Source organism: Cyrtonyx montezumae, unplaced genomic scaffold (assembly GCF_038088225.1).
Source record: "Cyrtonyx montezumae isolate F1298 unplaced genomic scaffold, pur_monq_1.0 scaffold_8, whole genome shotgun sequence".
In the NCBI taxonomy this organism is placed as follows: Eukaryota; Metazoa; Chordata; class Aves; order Galliformes; family Odontophoridae; genus Cyrtonyx; species Cyrtonyx montezumae.
Window position 1 is genome coordinate 97,166,350 of NW_027072089.1, and position 17,960 is coordinate 97,184,309.

Below are 17,960 nucleotides of genomic sequence, written 5' to 3' on the forward strand. Positions count from 1 at the left end.
TTTTTGAAATGTCTTGATTTGCTAATTAATTCCTTTTCTGTAGTTCATCAAGTCCTATGCATTAAAATGTATGATTTTGTTTACTTTGGAAATCTTTAATGAGCTACTTTAAATGATTTTAAGATGATTAACCATTTTATATCATCAGACAAGTACAAAGGAGACTTCCAGTAACAAGGACAGACATACACGTGCAACCCTAACCAAATTCTATATACTTTCTTATAATCTCTGTTAGCAATTAGTACTGGGTTTTGATGAGGAGTCAGAATGTGAAATACATGTATGTGTTGTAATTCACCCCCTTTCTTAGACTTAATAAGACCTTCCTCTGTGAAGGTTATTCTTCTGTGCCCTAAACATACTCCACGTGGCCTTGTTAGTTAGATATGAAACTAATCAGACTATGAATGTCATGTGAGCATAGGTCAGAGGTAAGTGCCATGCTGCTTGGCTTGTCATATTCGTGTTGATCCAGAGCAAGAACAGCAGCAGACCTTCAGGCAGGTGCAAGAACTGGCCTGGCCAAACTACAACCAGCTTTAGAGTGCTTGGTGCCTAAATGGTTTAATGTTTCTTTGTATGGGTTCAATATCATTACTAAATTGTCCCTGAGAAATGTATGTTCTTTATAGATCTGGACATCAACCTTTTACAGATGCATTGCTGCCAATGAGAACTCAGTAATTAGCAACAGGATCCCACTGATAAAAAAATGGAAGATGGTGGAGATCTGAGTTTATGACATAGTCATGCATTGGTGTAAAGAAGAAAGAGGACTTGTTAGGATTGCATCCACCCTCTTCCTGTGTGTGTGCAGATGGTTTGTAAGCTAGGAAGAAGGGAAGAACTGTGATTCCTCTATCAGTCTTGCTAACCAGGACTGGAAAGTGTCAGGATTTGCTACTGATGCTTCTGTAAATCATTACCCCTGGATAAAGGAGGAAGTGATAGAAGGACTTGTAAAAAAGTCCTAATCAAAGTGCTTCCCAAGTCTTTTCCTGGAGACCTGCAGATTCCTCAGCAACCCTTGCTAAAGCTTCTGTTTAATATCAAAATGTGTGATTTTCTCTTGATCTCAGGCTAGAGTGTACTGCACACTGGTGTACAGCCAAGCCATACCTCTGGGGAAGGGCATCTCTAGTTTAGTACAAAATAGGGGAATTATAGTGCACAGTGATAATGGAAATATCTTGTTGATCTATGGTGGGCCTAATTCCACACCACCTCAGGTGGACTGACGCTATTCCTGTTAGAATTTCATGGTTTCATAACCCACTGGTTTCATAAAGGGGGCATAGTTTTCTTAAAATTATATTTCCAAGAAATCCTCTGACTGGGCTGTGGTTTAACACTTTCTCCTGCTGAAGTCTCTGTAACACTTAAAGTATATTTTTAACTCTTATTTGGGAAGTGCTTGTGACAAACAGAATCTCCTGTTAATAAAAATCTTTGACGGATGCGTTAAGGGAGCAGTGCATATGTAATCCTGTATTTCCAGAGTTTACCTCAGCAGTACACATAAAACACAACATTTAAGGAGTGTGTGTGCATATACTAAAGGTCTTGTAAAATGACAGAAGTAGTGTCTTTACTATTAGGGCCATGTTCAGGATGGCTATGCATAGTTGTCACATCATGAAATGAAGTGCGTCTTGATCAGCTCATCCTCATGAATCAGTGGATTAGAACTAGGGAACTGTGTACAGAGCTGAATATCAGCTTCAATGCATTGGAAATGACGGCTTCAGCATTAGAATATTGCAAAGTTTGTTTCAGGTGGGTACCATGAATGTTCACATGGGACCAGAAAAAATACTATATGCAAGTCTGTCAGGATGTGTCAAAACAACAGACCATGGAGTGGTGATGTGAGTTTTCCCATCTCTTGAAGAAAAAGTTCAAGACTCAGCAGTTAAAGTAATATGCACTGTCTTTTGGGATAGGTTAGGATAGGTTAGGGTAGGGTAGGGTGGGGTGGGGTAGGGTAGGGTAGGGTAGGGAGAGGACAGGAGAGGACAGGACAGTGCTCCTTACGGATTTCCTGGAACCAAGATAAACCATCAACTGTGAGTTATATATCACAACACTGACTAAGCTGAAGGCTGAAACTTCCAGAGTCAGGCTGGAGAAGAAGTCAGTGCCAGGCCCCATACCATTTTAAAAACTGTGGAGCATGTTGCCAGTTTTGGCTGGACTGTCCTACCACACTCACTGCATAGTCTGGATTTGATGCCTTCTTACTTCCCTTGGTTTGGGTCAATGAAAAATGGACTGTATGGGCAACTTTCTTCCTAAGAACGATGCCATCTGCCATCATAGCAGCTGCAAAACTGTATGTCATCCTTATTTCAGATTTTGACAAGCACAGCATGCAGGCTCTTGTTCATTGCTGGTGAAAATGCATAGCTAATGATGATGGCTGCGATGAAAAATAGTGTTTTATAGTTGAGAATTTGTACTATCAAATGGTGCTGTTGTGCTTTTTGTATCTGCTGTAGTTTTCATGGAAATAAATAAGAGGCATTACTTTTGGAGTGACCTACATACAACAGGATGGTTTCTTTTACCACAGATGTCCTACAGATATCAGTGTGTTTTATCACCAAGCCCTCAGGTTACAGCATCCATAAATTGCAGAAACTGCCAGTGAAGGATCAAGCCAGCCTCTCCAGTATCTCATTGCCCTGGATCACTGAAACAGATCTGTTCTCTTTACATGAAACAGCTACTTGGTGTGAATTATTCTGGCAGTTTTTGACTTAGTAACAACATTTCCAAAGTCAGGTGTGTAGGCACCATCTTCTGAATTGTGTACTCTTTTCCAAGAACAGCCTTAGCTGGTTTTATTCATGACCTTATTTAGATATTTACATCTCCAAAAATGAAGCTTCAAGCCATGTAATGAAAGGAACTTCATATTGTTCACAAGAAATTATCCACACTGCTAAAAATAAAGCCTTTATTTTTCTGTCAAAATGTCAGATGTCAAAACTTGGGCATTTTGCTATTTAATTCAGCCCAATCTTTCAATTTAGTTCTGCAGATTACTGAAGGTAACTTATTTAAAACTAATGTCTAAGGCAAAGCTGTATGGATACATCTGTAGAGTTTCTTGTAGTGACCAAGAATTTAAAAGAATGATGATGAAGTGAGAGTCGGAGTTGTCACCTTTCTCAGGACCACAATGATACTAATATTCTGTATGTGCAAGAAACACGCCTGGGACATTTCAAGGATTTAATAACTGCATATCTCTGCAAGCAGATTGTGCTGAAGGAAAAACTATTCTCAAGAGTTGGGACCAGTGTTATGCTGAAATGTGGGAACTGAAATTTGGGGTGAAGACAGCAGTGATAGCTGCCAAAATGTGGGGCTTATACAGGAACCTTTTTCTTTAGGACATAGCAAGGAAAGTTTGTAGGGCAGTATCACTAAACTTACTCTGCATTCACACAGACAAATGAAAACTGTGCAAATTCATCTTAGGAAAAGCAAGTGCTATTTATTTAAATGCATTGTGTCAGTGGATATTATTTTGCAAGCATCAGGACTGGGCTCTGAAATATCATACAAAAACAGTGATGGTGTATATACAACTGTATACCCACTGAACTGTGCTTCATGTGCTCTTAGTGCCAATGAAAGCAAAGCCTCCTCCAACTGATTAAGGGGAAAAGTCATCGCTGCTAGAAGCCAGGACCTGATTTAGAAGGCTACTGCTTCACTTTAAATAACTGAAGTTAGGAAAGTCCCTTGGATTTAACCCCATGTTTCTTATTATCTGACATGGAAGGTGAATGAGCTGAAGATTCTTGTTAGTGGTTTTTAATAGTTTTTCTGTCCACAGACAGTTTCCAGAATAACGTTTTATTGCATTTTTTTTTTCATAGAAACAGTAATTTTCAGAAGATAAATAAATTATCATGTGGCTCACACAAAAGGTTCTGTATTCACTGGAGACCTCTGGTGTAACAGCTGAATTAATCACAAATAGCTGAACTCTCTCCTGCAGTGGCATGCCAGAATTGTCTCCTTGCCAATGCCTTTGCTTCCCTTCTACTGTCCCCACAAAGCTGCTGCTCTCTGCCCCTTCCTGCAGTGTGGGGCTGCCCCCTGCCCAATTCCACCAAAGTGGTTGTCTCGCCTCATTTTTCAGCATTGTTCTGTTCAACTTCAGGTCTTGTGCTCTAAGCATTGTCCTCTGAAGCAGACTGACAATCAATGGGAAGGTTCCCACTGTTTTTTATGGTCTGGCACCTCTTGCACCGAGTGTGCTCATCTAAATTCCTGCACTATAAGAAAGCATGCTGCTGTAGGGTATGCTGTGTGGAGTGACATCCCTAACTCCATTTTCTCTAGCAGCAGTCAAAAAGATGACTTTGTACAATTGGAGTGTGTCCTGGGCAGCAACTGAAGGGAGTCTAGCAGTCAAAGCACAGCCTATGGAAGGAGGTATGGTTCACAGAAAACACCAAGATATGTTGGGAGGTTGTGTGAAGTGGTATCCATGGTCACAGCATGTATTTTAAGTCACTCTATGAATGAAGAACAAGTTTCAATTTCACAGGTCTGAAGACTTTTGATACTACTATTCAGCATGAGATATATGAGGTGCAGTGACAGCTATCAGTTCAATGAGATCTGCAGCAAAGGAAAAAAAATTTGATTAGTGTGTGAAATGACAGGATGTATTGGAAGTGGTATGAAAGGATTTGGACTAGAGAAAAGATGGATTTCAGATGCTGGCCAAACTTTCCTTGCTAGAAACAAAGACTGACCTGTAGCATTAGTATTATGGGAAGAGTTGAGAAAAGGATTATAGCTTCTTAGATACTCTCTCACTGAGAAGAAAAAGTTCTGAGAAGTAAGTTTAAACTGTTGTTGGAAACAATGTCCAAGATAACTAAACAGCCCACAAAAGAATTTGAGGTGTGCTGTGAATACAGACATATCTGAGCTGTAAAGAGATACTGAGTCGATTGTTTGAACTCACTATCAACTAGCAGGAGAAGGAATAGACATTTGTATTACAGAGTTGAAAGCTCTGGCTTCTGCGTGTAAGTTTAGAGACATTAAATAGTACCTAATGAAGTACAGAACTGTGGAGAGAAACAGGTCTGCCCCTGGAAAAATACTGTTGAACCACAGTGGAAAGTGATCAATAAAAAACAGATCCTGAAGCAGAATATATGGGCTCCAGCTGGAAGAATCCATCACTCAGTTACAGGCCAGTCTGGAACACAGGTATCATGAATCTGTGTAGGTACTGAGGAAGAAAAGAGGAAAGTCGGGTAAAAAAATGTCACACCTCATGGGAATGGTGCAGTAGGTATCGGATACAGACCGGCCTCATGTCTCATTGCCCCTGCTAACCTAAAAATAAAGACATTGTCCTAGGAGCTGAAGTGATTAAGGTCTGACTCAACAGATGGGCTGTTTCTATAGCCCTTTGCTCCTCTATCTGGCCCAATTGCAAAAATCTGAGCTCTCCTCCAGCTCCTCCACGACTTGAGCACCAAGCAAAAGGCATTGGGTCTGGAAGACATTGCCAGATGGACAGCCGCTGCCTAACAGTGAGGCTGCTTTTTTGTGTCCCTTACGTAAAGCAACTAGGTTTCTGTACTCACTGCAGCCATCTGTTTTTATCAAAACATGTAGAAATTTAACGTCCTAGAGTTTTTATATCTCTCGATTTTTTTGTTATTTTATCTCTGTACCAGTGGAGTCCCTTGGTGTTTGGAGCTGACTGGGGATTCACAAGCTACAGGTGTGCTTGGTTTGTGCCTGCACAGTCCTTCCTTCTTCAGGAAATCAGCCCGAAAGTAAAAGAGAACGCACTATGATTAAATCTTTCATGGCTTCCAAGTGAAGAGGGGCTATTTACAATGTTACTTTAAACAGAGCCAAAAGCCCTCCAATTGTAAACCCTGGAGGGGAGAGGGCTGCTGGCTGCTCAGCTGCTAGACTCTGCAGCTATGCTGTTGGGTCAGTGGGTGATTTGATTTCAGCTGGACTGTGAAGCCAGATGCAATATAATCTGAGCAACACTTCTGCACAGCGCTATTAGACCAGAGAAATATGACCACGTGCTGGTTGTGCTGAGCCCCCAGCTGAGATCAGGGCTCTGCCTGACTCTCCCTGAGGAGCCCTTCGGTGGTTCCAACTGAAATTTTAGGAGCACTGTCTCTGGCCTTGTATACTATAAGACAGCTACTGTGCAAAGCTTGATTTTATTCTCCAGAATATTCTGTTTCACCCAAGGCAGTAGATACTTCGGTCCTCCACCTCCTGGATACTTTGGTCCTCCACCTCCTTGTGCAGGAGAGCTGAATTCCGTTTTGAACACCTGATTTCTAAGTGGAGAAACATAGCACAGAATTCCATATTTCACCCTGCAAGAGGATGCTGTGATATTCCAAGTATGCATTTGCAAACAAACACAGCATACCATTTCCCTCTGAAAAAGAGAGATTTTTTTTTCCATCTAAGCAATCCCAAGAAATGTGACAGTCAAGTAGGTGGCAAGACTGGGTTGCCTTGCTACTTACATGAGTCACTTTGTACATGCTATTTAGTTGATGGAAAGCATGACTATCTCAGTGGATTCATCCTACCCTGAACTACTAAATAATGAATAATTTAGATAATTCATCAGCAGTTGGATACAACTAAATAATGAATAATTTAGATAATTCATCAGCAGCTGGATACAACCACATACCTATTAATTTCCAAGTGGAAGATCTTTGAGTTGCTGGTTTTAGGTCAGGATGTTGCAACTACATGACACTTTGCAACCTCACTTGCAATTCTCTATATGCTTGGGTATGTGAATTCATATTAGTTGGAGACAACTAATTGAACTGAATAATTAATACAACTGGTTGATTATACAAGCACTGCATCTAAGTACTTGTATCATAAGGCTGCACATAAAGGGAGTGGTGGTACAGATCGATGGATTCTCTTGGCTTCTCTTGACTAAGACAAGGAATGTCTTTGCATCAGGTTCAAAGAAAACAGAAATACTTGTCTAAGAATTGTACCTTTACTTTGTCAAGAAGTTACTCTAGCAATTTATTCATGGGAATCTTTCAGTTTGCCATTTATGGATTTTAGCTAATGTTTAAGACATTTATGAAAATATTTTATATTCATACTCATTTGCATGATCTGATACTAAAATGAAGAAGAGCTCTTCAGAGCACTTGCTGCACATGCCGATTCTTATGACACCACTTTAAGCTGTCACTAGAACCTTCTTCAAAAGCTTATCTATAGCAGCAATACTACAGAAATCAGGGTTTTAACATCTGGATCCAGAGTATGAAAATGAAGCACACACAAGACAGTTTAAATACCTCTTGTGCTGAACTAAAGTTCAAGATCTCCTTATTCTGAATTTTATCCAACATTTTCTAAAGAGACATTTTTAAAATCCTTGTCTAGACAACATATCAAGCTGCTGGGATGTGGGAAGCTCTGGCTTGTCTGTCTGCCTGTTTGTTGTGCTGATTGATGCGCCATTTGCTTTTGTGCTGAGAACTGTTTTGCTCCTTTGCCCACTTCCCCCTCCAGTGACCTTTCCAGGGAGTTGTCACTGTGCACAGTGTGGCTTTTGCAGGGACCCTCCAATACTGTGTAAGTATGAAGGTATTCCCAGAGGCTGTCTGCCACCAGAGTTCTTATAAGAACAGAATTGTCATTTGATTTGGGAGATAACACCTATTTTCAAATAAAACCTACACCTGAATCATGATACCCTCTCACTTCTGCATGTGAAGGCTACCTCCAAAACAAGTGGAGGACTGTAGACCTGACTGTAAACCCAAGGCATGAGTTTACAAGTGCCTGATTCAAGGGGCCTTTTGAAGATGTTTGCGTAATACATGTTGCTGACTAGTTTTACATATTTAGTGCGCGTTTGGAAGGTAGGAGGATGTCTTCACTATCACACAATAATTAATACATCAGATGTAGCTCCTGGTGATAAATAATTGTATACCAGTCATATATTATCCAATTCATACATGTCAGCAATTATGGCATAATGAAATAAGAGTACCAGTATGTTTTAACTACCTTTTTCTTCTCTAGAATGGTAATACTCATTATCTGGTCCTCAAATGATAGACCTATTCCTTTATCAGCAGATTTCCATGCATTGCTTTAGTGCCATGATTGTCACAAAAGTAATAATGTTTTTTATTGTGGCTATCGATGTTTGCTGTAGTCGTGAGCAAAATGCTAGAATAGTTGAAAGCAAGCAGTCATCCGATATGTATTTATTTGGCTTCTTTTCCCAATAGCATGGCCAGACTTGCTTAGTGATTGGTGGTCCTGCTGAACTCTCAAAGATAGTTTTCATGCTGGTGATCTTTATTCAAAGCTGTACACAGTCTTGAATATCTGTCTTAGTTCTTATGGCAACCCTTGTTAAGACCACGCTTGGCTCTAAATATATGAAATATGTGTCCTGGAGTTGAGATAAAGGTAATCTTGCTATTTCTTTATAAATTACTTATTTTATTTGATAAGGATAGACTCATTTGGCAAGGGAACTATTCATTCTTCTAAAAAAAAAAGTGAAGAATAATTTATAATCCAGTTTGGGCTGAATCCTAGTCCCAGTACACAGACATGGTCTTCTGCAAAACTGATGGAAATTTTACTTCTGTTTGAGACTTTGCAGTCTTTCAAACACAAGGTCAACACAGGGGAAAACTAGGGAGGATTCATTTTTAGATGGTTTACAGCTTCACTATTACACAGAGATAAAGCCTGAAAGAGAAATGTAAAATTATATGCTCACAAGTGTATGGGAACTGTTGAATCATGGCCTGAACCACTGATTGATCACCTGATGAGAGCACTGAGTCAGCTGCAGGAGCAGAGGTGAAGGCAATGCACCTGTGTGACCAGAAGGAGTAGAGTGCGGCTGCACCTCTCCCAGACCCTATTTAAGGGCTGACCACCACTGAGGAAGGCTCTCTTGTTGGAGAGCCCTCTGTACGTGGAGTTCCAGGCGAGGCTTGACCTTTGGTGACAAGTGAGCCCTTCCTGATTTATTGGGTGTCTTTATACCATCTAGATAATCTGTCCAAAAATATACTGTCTATCTTCATTATATTGTGTGGGTACTATTCATTCAGGGTATTTACCTACAATAAAGAGATATAGCTCTTGATAATATTAACTGTTAACATATTATCTTTATTTTGTAATTCATACTTTTATAGACAACTCCTGGCTCCATGTGGGACTAATTAAAAATTAAACTGGATGCCTGAGAGCATTGTTCAGTGTGATAGTCACTGTTATTGCTCTCATTGTACATGCAGGCCAAGACTTTTGGAGTTCAATGGCAGCAGCTCTTCAGCCTTCAAGAATTTTTGGACAGACAATTTTTTTCTGCAGACATGTTTTCCTCCATCAGTCCTAGTACACAGGCTACATACACACCATACACTGGGCATGTCCCGAAATTATACCCTCTCTGTTATTCCATGTCTCCACTAATGTCTGACACAGCCTGGCTGTGTATATCTTGTCTCTGCTGAGTTTCTTCTGTCCCTGTTGAACAGTGCAGCATCATAGTCAAAGTCAGGGTCAGAAGTGGATGGAAGGACAGCTGAATAGCTCCATTTTTTTTTAGGGGAGATTAAGGCAGTTCTTCCTCAAGGAGAGGCATCTTATGGAACAGCTAGAAAGTGATGGTCTGTCTTTTCCTCGCTCCCTTGCCTGTAAGAAAGCTGCTGAGACAGAACAGTACCTCAGTCCATATTGCCCTCTGAGCCAATTCCAGGGATCCTCTTGCTTTGTTTTGCAGGTATGAGATGGCAGCAGGGATTATTAGAGTTATTGTTTGCTTTCACCTTGAACAGTGAACCTCTGCACTCTACACCTCAGATCTCTTATGAAATCCATTCCCTCCAGAGGACTGTGGAGTGTGACAGCATCCTGATTAAGGCTTCATCTAACTATCACTCAATAATTTATTTGCCTAGCTGTTGAGTAGAATTTCTCACAGGAAGGAGATGTCACTGTACTTTATTGGTCTGCACTGGCTTCCAATTCAGGTTTGATTTTACTGGAAAGTGTTGCTTCAGACCTGGAATATTCTGGCTGCCTGGGAGATGTTACACTTAACAGGGAAATATGAGCTAAGAGCTGTGGATGTAGCTGGGAGGTGAGGGAGGCAAGGTGTTAACTGTACAATGCTTATCCTGGTTTATTCTTATCTGGAGCCAATCTTTTTGCTCTCAGGATTTAATATTTCCCTTGCATTTTTAATGAGCTTTGTTATACTGTCTTTTCTGTACATTTTATTTCATGCTGTATAAAGAATTGGCAGTGTTAGGTAATCCTGCTTTGTGAACTAGTATTCTGAATTTTTTACTTTGTGAGTATTGAATGTTGATGACTAAAGCTAGATACTCCTACAAAAAATTTAAGATTAAAGAGGCTGACAGAATTATTGTGTAAATTTTGGCATTTCCTTATAGCGTTCAAAGAGCTCTTAGGGCAAGTAGGATTATTCTTACTTATTTGTCTCTTTTTGAATATATAACCTGTGATGATTTCTGAACTTGGAAGAGCATATCTGAGACAGCAGTGAGCTAGAAAGTTGTTTTTCTGTTAAAACTCTAGAAGCATTAGGGCTGGAATTGAGTGTAACAGTGAAGTGAGAGGAGAGATGAAACTGGGCTTAAGACAAATGTTCTGTGCAGAGGAAGCCACTGCTGGTAATAAAAGGGAGCTGTAAACAAAAAGTAAAAATGAAGAAATAGTTGATATTTTTCACTCACTAGTTATCTAGGGAGTTTCATATATATTTTTAAAAAGTCTGTGCAACAGCCTGCGTGGCATGCCTCAGTATTTTATAACACTGAACTTTGATTCTATCTGTCAGAAAAGAAAGACTCTACAAAATACGTAGAGGCATGGGATATGTGACTGTCAAATACAGCAGCAAGGTTGCAAGAGATCTGTGATCACCATGTTCTGGATCATTCCTTTAGCTCCCATGGTTGTATTCCTGATTCTGGCACTGTGCTGACTGAGGCCTCTTTGCCATCTTTTGCAATTCATTGAGTTATCACCAAAGTTTGAACTTCGTCTTCTCTTGGCCTTTTTCCCTGAACAGAATGACAGGAGAAATCTCCTTTGATATTTATTCTCTCATCCTGCACCTGTGTCTCTTCTCACAGAGCTATTCCCACAGCATCATAACTTCAGTGAGGAATTCATTTCATTTTGTCAAGTTTCTGGTCTGACCCTTAATTTAGAGCAGTCTTTTTGGTCTACAATAACCTCTGTGTTTCTGCATGCAGCAGGGAAAGAATTATGAGCAGATCTTAGCCATATGCATTCAGGATGCTTTGGTAGCCCCACGGGACAGGTAGACTCCAGTGCCTGAAAACTTATTACAGAATGGGGGTACAGTCAATATGTTGTTTTCTATGTAATAGTGTATATGTGGATTTTACCCTATGTAAAAGCTTTTACGTGATTCAGAGGCCATTAGGAGTGGAATGGCATATCATTTCAGGCACAGAGCTCTTCAAAATGAACAGTTTTTCCATCTTTCCCTAGGGAGCCTCAAGAGGCATCCAGCATATACGTGGGAGGAGACTGTTCATAAGCTTTCCATCTCAGCATCCAGGAACACAAAGGTTATTGTTAGGATAAGCACAGCTCAGAGTGATAAATGAGGCAGGATAGCTAGATGAAAAAGGCTGTCTACTCTTGCTGAGGAGAATGTGAGCTGATTTTTGAAGTGTAATAAGCTGGACATCTCTAAAGAGCATATGAAGAACATTTTAAGAGTCCTGAGTTAAATGTGATATTCTACAGACATGGTGAAGTATTTACGGATCAGAGCGGAATGACAACAAAGATCTCTTTTCACTAACTGCACTTAATCTTATAGAGATATACAGTGCTTCTGTCTTTGCTGTTCTTTTCGTCTCTCTTTTCCACGATATGTATTGGCTCACAGATGTATCTAGTACAGGTTATTTATTTATTTATTTATTGCCACATCAATTCTGAACATTTCATATACTCTCTCAATTTTCAGTTTTTTGAAGAAAACAGGCCTTTTGGGTTTGTATAGTTGGATTGAGTGGCTAACTAAAATGTACTTTCTTAAATTATTTTGACTTACTTGGCTTCTGAGATCAGGGACATAGTGGAAGAACACCTGCTCTCATCTTCCTTCATGACTTAACCCCCATTCCAGACAAGCCTATGAGGGTGTGGCACAGGAGGGGAAAAATAAAAGCTGCTCAATAACTTTACTGAGCACCCAGAAAGGTTCATGGATGGTAATTTTATTCTCTTTTTTTTCCATGTCCAAACCAAGAAATAGAGAGAGATACATTATTTTTTCAACTGTTACATTCATTTATTGAGAGAACGAAAAAATACAAATAATTTAGCGTCTCTGCAAGAGATGCAGAATGTGTTGAAGGACAGTTATATGCAATCCACGTGCGTGTGATGCAAGAAGAAATTTCTTTTGGCAAAAACTGCTTTGGCTAAGGCTTTTCAAGCCTTGTTAGCAGTATGTATGGGTGTGTGCGTGTCTATTTGACACTTTGCTTTTTTCTAAATGTGCCTATTTTCCTTCAGGGTGGCAGGACACAGTGCATCCAAGAAGTCTGCCCCATTCTCTCGTGTCCTCAGCACCTCAGTCACATTCCTGCAGGACAGTGTTGCCCCAAATGCCTAGGTGAGTGTTTATCTTCCTGGCAATTTGTAATTTATGTAATTTGTTTCTGCACAGCATATGGTATGGTGGTAATACTGGTGAATCTTGATACTGATAAATTCTAAGAGTTGGAAGAAACAAGAGTTGCTCTAGTATATAGGCTTCAGTACGTACTCGGGGTCTGTCTGTAGAGTTGGGATGGATGGCACTCAGCAAACAGCTGCAGAAGAGCATTTGAGTATATGCCAGTTGGCTTGCTTAGAGAGACAGATATAGAGATGTTTCCCACCTTTATTACACATACTTTGCGAAGGAGGTTGAGGCGAGAGGAAATGTTTCATTGGAATGTACCACAAAAGGAAAGGCCTCTCCCTCTCAGATTTTTGGTTAAGTGTGCATTTCCATTCTTGGCTTTGCGGAAATGCAGGTCAAAGAAAACTTCTGGGCTGAAATTACATTCTTAGAAGTTGTTGTCAGAGAGGCCAGGACCCAGAAATTTGCCTGATTGTTGCCTTCTTAAGGTGGAATCACAGTTTCAGCCAGCACTATTTTCAATTACATCTTTCCAACACATTTTGAAGGAGTAAGTCAGAGGCTTTTGAGAAGGTTTAGTTCTTCTAAGTCGTGCCAAGAAATGCAGCAGTTCTTGAGAGCCCTTATTTTGCTTGTGCCATTTCATCTGATTAGCAGGTTAACACTCCTCAGCGTGTGACCCTCTATTTCATAAACAAGGTTCACTGTAAACAGGGATCTTACCATGTAAATTAGGTTTAATTTGGTCTGTAAGGTTATGAGTAAGTTTTTGCAAATTTTCAGGACTGGTAATTGCCAGTTTTTCAGCAGAAACTTCTTGACAGTTTGTCCAAATAATTACTCCTGTCTCTCGTCTGTTTCTAGGGTTGGAATAAGGGTAGAGAAAGCACTGGCCATGGAGGCAGTGAGCCACACAAAGTTCCAGTTTCTCAGAATAATTAACACTTTTGACTACTTGAAATAAGCCTGAATTTGCTTACTTATTTACTAGTTGAGAAATGCTATAAATAAGTATCTGCCCGGAATGTTTAACCACAGAACCAGAGAGAAGCAGAGTAAGGAATGAAACTGAGAGGAGAACAGTTCAAATAGTGAGTTTTTGAGCTGCTATTTTGGCTGAGGATGTTTTTCATTCTGCAAACTCCCCTTGTTCTTTCCACCTCATGCTTTTCCCAACAAGACCTTCCCCTCTTTGATCTAAGTGTACAAAGGCCAGCTTTGATATTTGAATGTTTCATAGGGATTTTTGTACAGATTCTTTTTTTTTTTCACTTAAATGTCTGTAAATGAGTTTGCCAGTAACAATGATTTCCATTTTATGCAGTCATCACATTAAAGAATGTTGGTTACCTGTGACTAGGTAATGTCTATTCACAGTGAAGTGCTGAACGTTCTGGAGACAATGTAGAGCCAAGAGATGCATAGCAAAGAGCACAGCAGCAGGAAAAAAAACTGTTTTCAGGGATGCCAAGCCATGGTTTTTAAAGTATCATGTGCAAGACCTCCCTGCAATTGGATTTCTGATACTCAGCGTAAATATGTTAGAAGAATGCAGTTGATTCCACTGAGACTTGAATTATTAGTTTAACTATGGTTATAAGCCAGCAAGGCTGACCATTAAGCCAATATCTCCACCACCACATCTTTTTAAGGGTAAGTCCTTCGTCATTGTTTTTTTTTTTTTTTTTTTACCAACTATTTGAACTGGGTTGGCCACCCAGGATTGTGTTGGGTGGTTTGCAAGGCATGGCTAGACAGCATGAGAGAGAGCTTGACTTTTGTTAACTTGCTGATGTAAGTTATGTGATGGAAGTCCTGGCCCCACATAGAGATTCAGATGTGTTGTTACAGATGGGGGTATGTCTTGGCTTTGCCTGTAAGTGGTGCATAGATGTGGAACAGCTCCTTTTAGGGCTACTGAGCATCCTCAACTGATTTCATATGTTAGTCATGAGAGAGAAATTAAGCCTTTGCTAAAGTATGCATATTTAATAAAAAGGAGGTTGGTTGTGTGAGGGCAAATTAGTCCAAGGTACCTATCTTGCAAGACATTTATTGAAATTGTGTCTAAGAACAACAGCAATTATTTCTTATCTTCTTAAAAAAGTTATTTGCATGTGAAGATTTGTAAAAGCTTAAGTCTAATCCAGTGGATTCTGATGTGTGCTTATCCTTCTGTTCACTTACTTCTTGGAGGAAACTGGAAGCTTTTTCTTTTAAACTACTCTGCCTTTATCAGGACTTAATGGAAAAGGAAGGGCTTATAAATTGGAACACTGGGACAAACTTCAGCTATCCCAGCTGCCAAGATTTGTCAGTTTGGGAGCTAAACTGTTGGGCTTGTACACACTAACTTATATTTACATGCAGTGCTACCTTGGAACTGATGCCTATTAAACATCAGACTTCAGAAATGATAACCTGGGAGACTGGCAGCCACTTCTAAAAGAACTTAATAGTTAGCTGCCACCAAAAGTAAACAGGGGAAGTTATTCTAAACCAGAATGATAAGTACAGTGATTTAAGGGTTTTTGTCGAGACTCCATGCTTATGTATCATAATGGTCACTTAGTAGCTTACTTGGAAAGGAGCTAAGGAATAAGAGAGACTTGTTGAATCATGGAACGTGTTCCAAGTTTGATCTCGAAGTGCTTGTAGCTCTGCCCGACTTCAGGAAGGATTTGATGTTGCTGCTGTCTTGTCCCTGTACAGTGCTCTAAACAGTGCCTCGCTCTCATGCAGCCCATTTTTTTTAATGTGTTCTAGAAAGTAAATATTTTTGTTGCTTCATTCTTGTGAACTATGCAGATGCCTATATTTCTTGCAACAAGAGCATGGTACACCCGGCCATTTTAACAAGACTGGGCAACGTGTATGACTTTTTTGCATTACTGTCAATGAATTGGTTTAGTTTGGCTGCGGTGAACCCCTGAGGCAGATATGCTAAAAACCAGTTTAGGCTGCTTTATTTGATAAGTTATTACATTAAGTTAAAGACTGTTTAAACTAGTTTAAATGTACAAACCCTAAGAGTTTGCAGTGCTTACTTTTTATTCATGTAGCCACACTGTGCACTTTATGATGAAGAAAGATTTTTCCAATATAAACATGCCATAAATCATATTAATGTTCCCTCCCACAGTAAATTTGTATAGATGAATGTGTGCTAGAAGAACAGAGAACTGTTAGAAGTACATATTCTTTCACACAAAAATGGAAGCACACAGCAAATGTCACATTGCAGATGAATTTGGTCTAGTGACAATAAGCCCTACTATTTTTGTTGTCAGTATGGCATCTTTTCAACCACATTCTGTTTCTATTATTGTTTGTTTATGTTCAGGACAGAGGAAAGTGTTTGACCTCCCATTTGGAAGCTGTCTTTTTCACAGCAATGTGTATGATAATGGATCGTCATTTATTTATGACAACTGTACAATGTGTACATGCAAGGTAAGTCCACAGTGCTTTGCAGTCGCGTACTGGTTGTCTGACTTGGCATTAACTTGTAAAGTTGTGGAACTGTAAGCCTTGATAGGGTTCTGCTTTGGCATCTTGTGTGGTCCTTGAGAGTCGGGTCTGAAGAGCTCTTGCAGTTGTGCTAGGAAAGTTTAAAAAGCTATTGAGTGCCTCAGTTAGGACATGATGCCTATCAGTGTGATGCAAAATAAAGTTACTCAGGTTATATGACTCTCTTTGAGCTGGCATTACACTGGAAGAAGAGTTAACTCACTACATGGTGAGCTAACACATTGCTGCTAAAAGGAAGTGATTATTTTATCTGGTTGATGTAGCATGACTATGATTATATGCACTTTTGCACCTAGACAAAGTGTCACCAGATCAGAGTCAACATTTTGCAGGTAAACAGAGTGCTTCACAGACCATGAAAGATTCCATTAATCCAGTAAATTATTTTTGTTTTCTCTTAGCTGACCTATCCAAAGCAATAGGGCTCTCAGCTTGCTTAGATGCAATGGCTGAGAAAGCAGAAAAGTTTTGATGAAGATGCACAGGAGCAGAAAAACCTAGCTGATAGTTTAATGATTTTTTTATTGTCCTTTTTCCCAGGATTCAACAGTGATATGTAAGAAGAGGTGCTTACTTCCTGGAGAATGCAATAAAGACCAAGACCACTGCTGCAAGCAATGTGTCTCCTACATCGCTCCTGAAGAAATGAAATTGTGCAAGTTTGGCAATAAGATATTCCAGGTACAGTTTCAGGTGTGGTTCAAGAATATATGCTGAAACAACACAGGCTTACTGTAAATTAGTGTCATGACTTGCTTGCTAGCAGAATTCTCACCGACATTTTAGATGATGGAACAGCTTAGAGGCAAAGCACAGCAAAATTTGCCAGCTGCTATTTTTTTCTGAGTCTCTGCAGATTTTGCTGATACACAGCAATTAAGACTAGTTCCTCCTTGATGTGATGTGGTGTCTCTCCAAGTTTCAAGTAATACATTTTTAGTATGATGTTTCTATGCTCTGCTTTCCTAACAAATGCTGATATTTATGGATAAGTTATTTGTGAGAAGTGTGTGGGCTTTATCTGCTCAGGCAGTTTCTTCCACAACTGAGCAATAGGAGCTGTGCAAAGTTCATCTTGACTGAAATTTACACATTGAGATTTCACGGCTCTGCTGAGGACAGCACCTCTGACATCTCATATTGGGATAGCCATATAATAACACTTACCTACTGCACTCTCACTCAATGTTTTCAAATCACAGGGGACACTCTGCAAAGCACTTCTCATGTCACTGAGACCCTGTATGTTTTTCCAAGTGGTGCAGTTTTTTTAATGCTGTCAGAAAAAAAAATTGTCACCTTATGAGCCATCTGTGTATTAAGAGCCTCTTGAATCAGATCAAATGTTAAATCCTGTTTGAATACTTTGTTTTCTCAGCCAGAATTGCTTCCCATTTTTTCCTGTCTTTTGTGTGCATAGCTTAAGTGTTTGTTCTGGAAATTACATGCGAACCTACTGTACAATGAGACTATACTGGATCTGATTGGAACATTCACACTGGTACTATTGTGCTCCAAGAACAAGTGCCTGCATCTTAGGCACCCACATAAAACAGTCTGCTTTGCATGAAGATTATATTATTTTCTTACTCAATATAATGCTTGGTAATATAATAAGAAGGCGGTACATTGATTTCTTGCCCTGTATGAGAAAAGATAAATCTGGTGTAGCTCGGTT

At 39.8% G+C, this 17,960-nt stretch overlaps 1 protein-coding gene across 1 annotated transcript in view; it reads left to right on the forward strand.

The window, feature by feature from the left end:
- BMPER (BMP binding endothelial regulator) overlaps positions 1-17,960 on the forward strand; it is a 150,765-nt gene that overhangs the window by 64,284 nt on the left and 68,521 nt on the right. Inside the window, exons 7-9 of the mRNA XM_065752353.1 lie at positions 12,640-12,739; positions 16,095-16,204; positions 16,823-16,963. Coding sequence (XP_065608425.1) covers positions 12,640-12,739; positions 16,095-16,204; positions 16,823-16,963 — 351 coding nt within the window. The remainder of the gene's footprint in view (positions 1-12,639; positions 12,740-16,094; positions 16,205-16,822; positions 16,964-17,960) is intronic.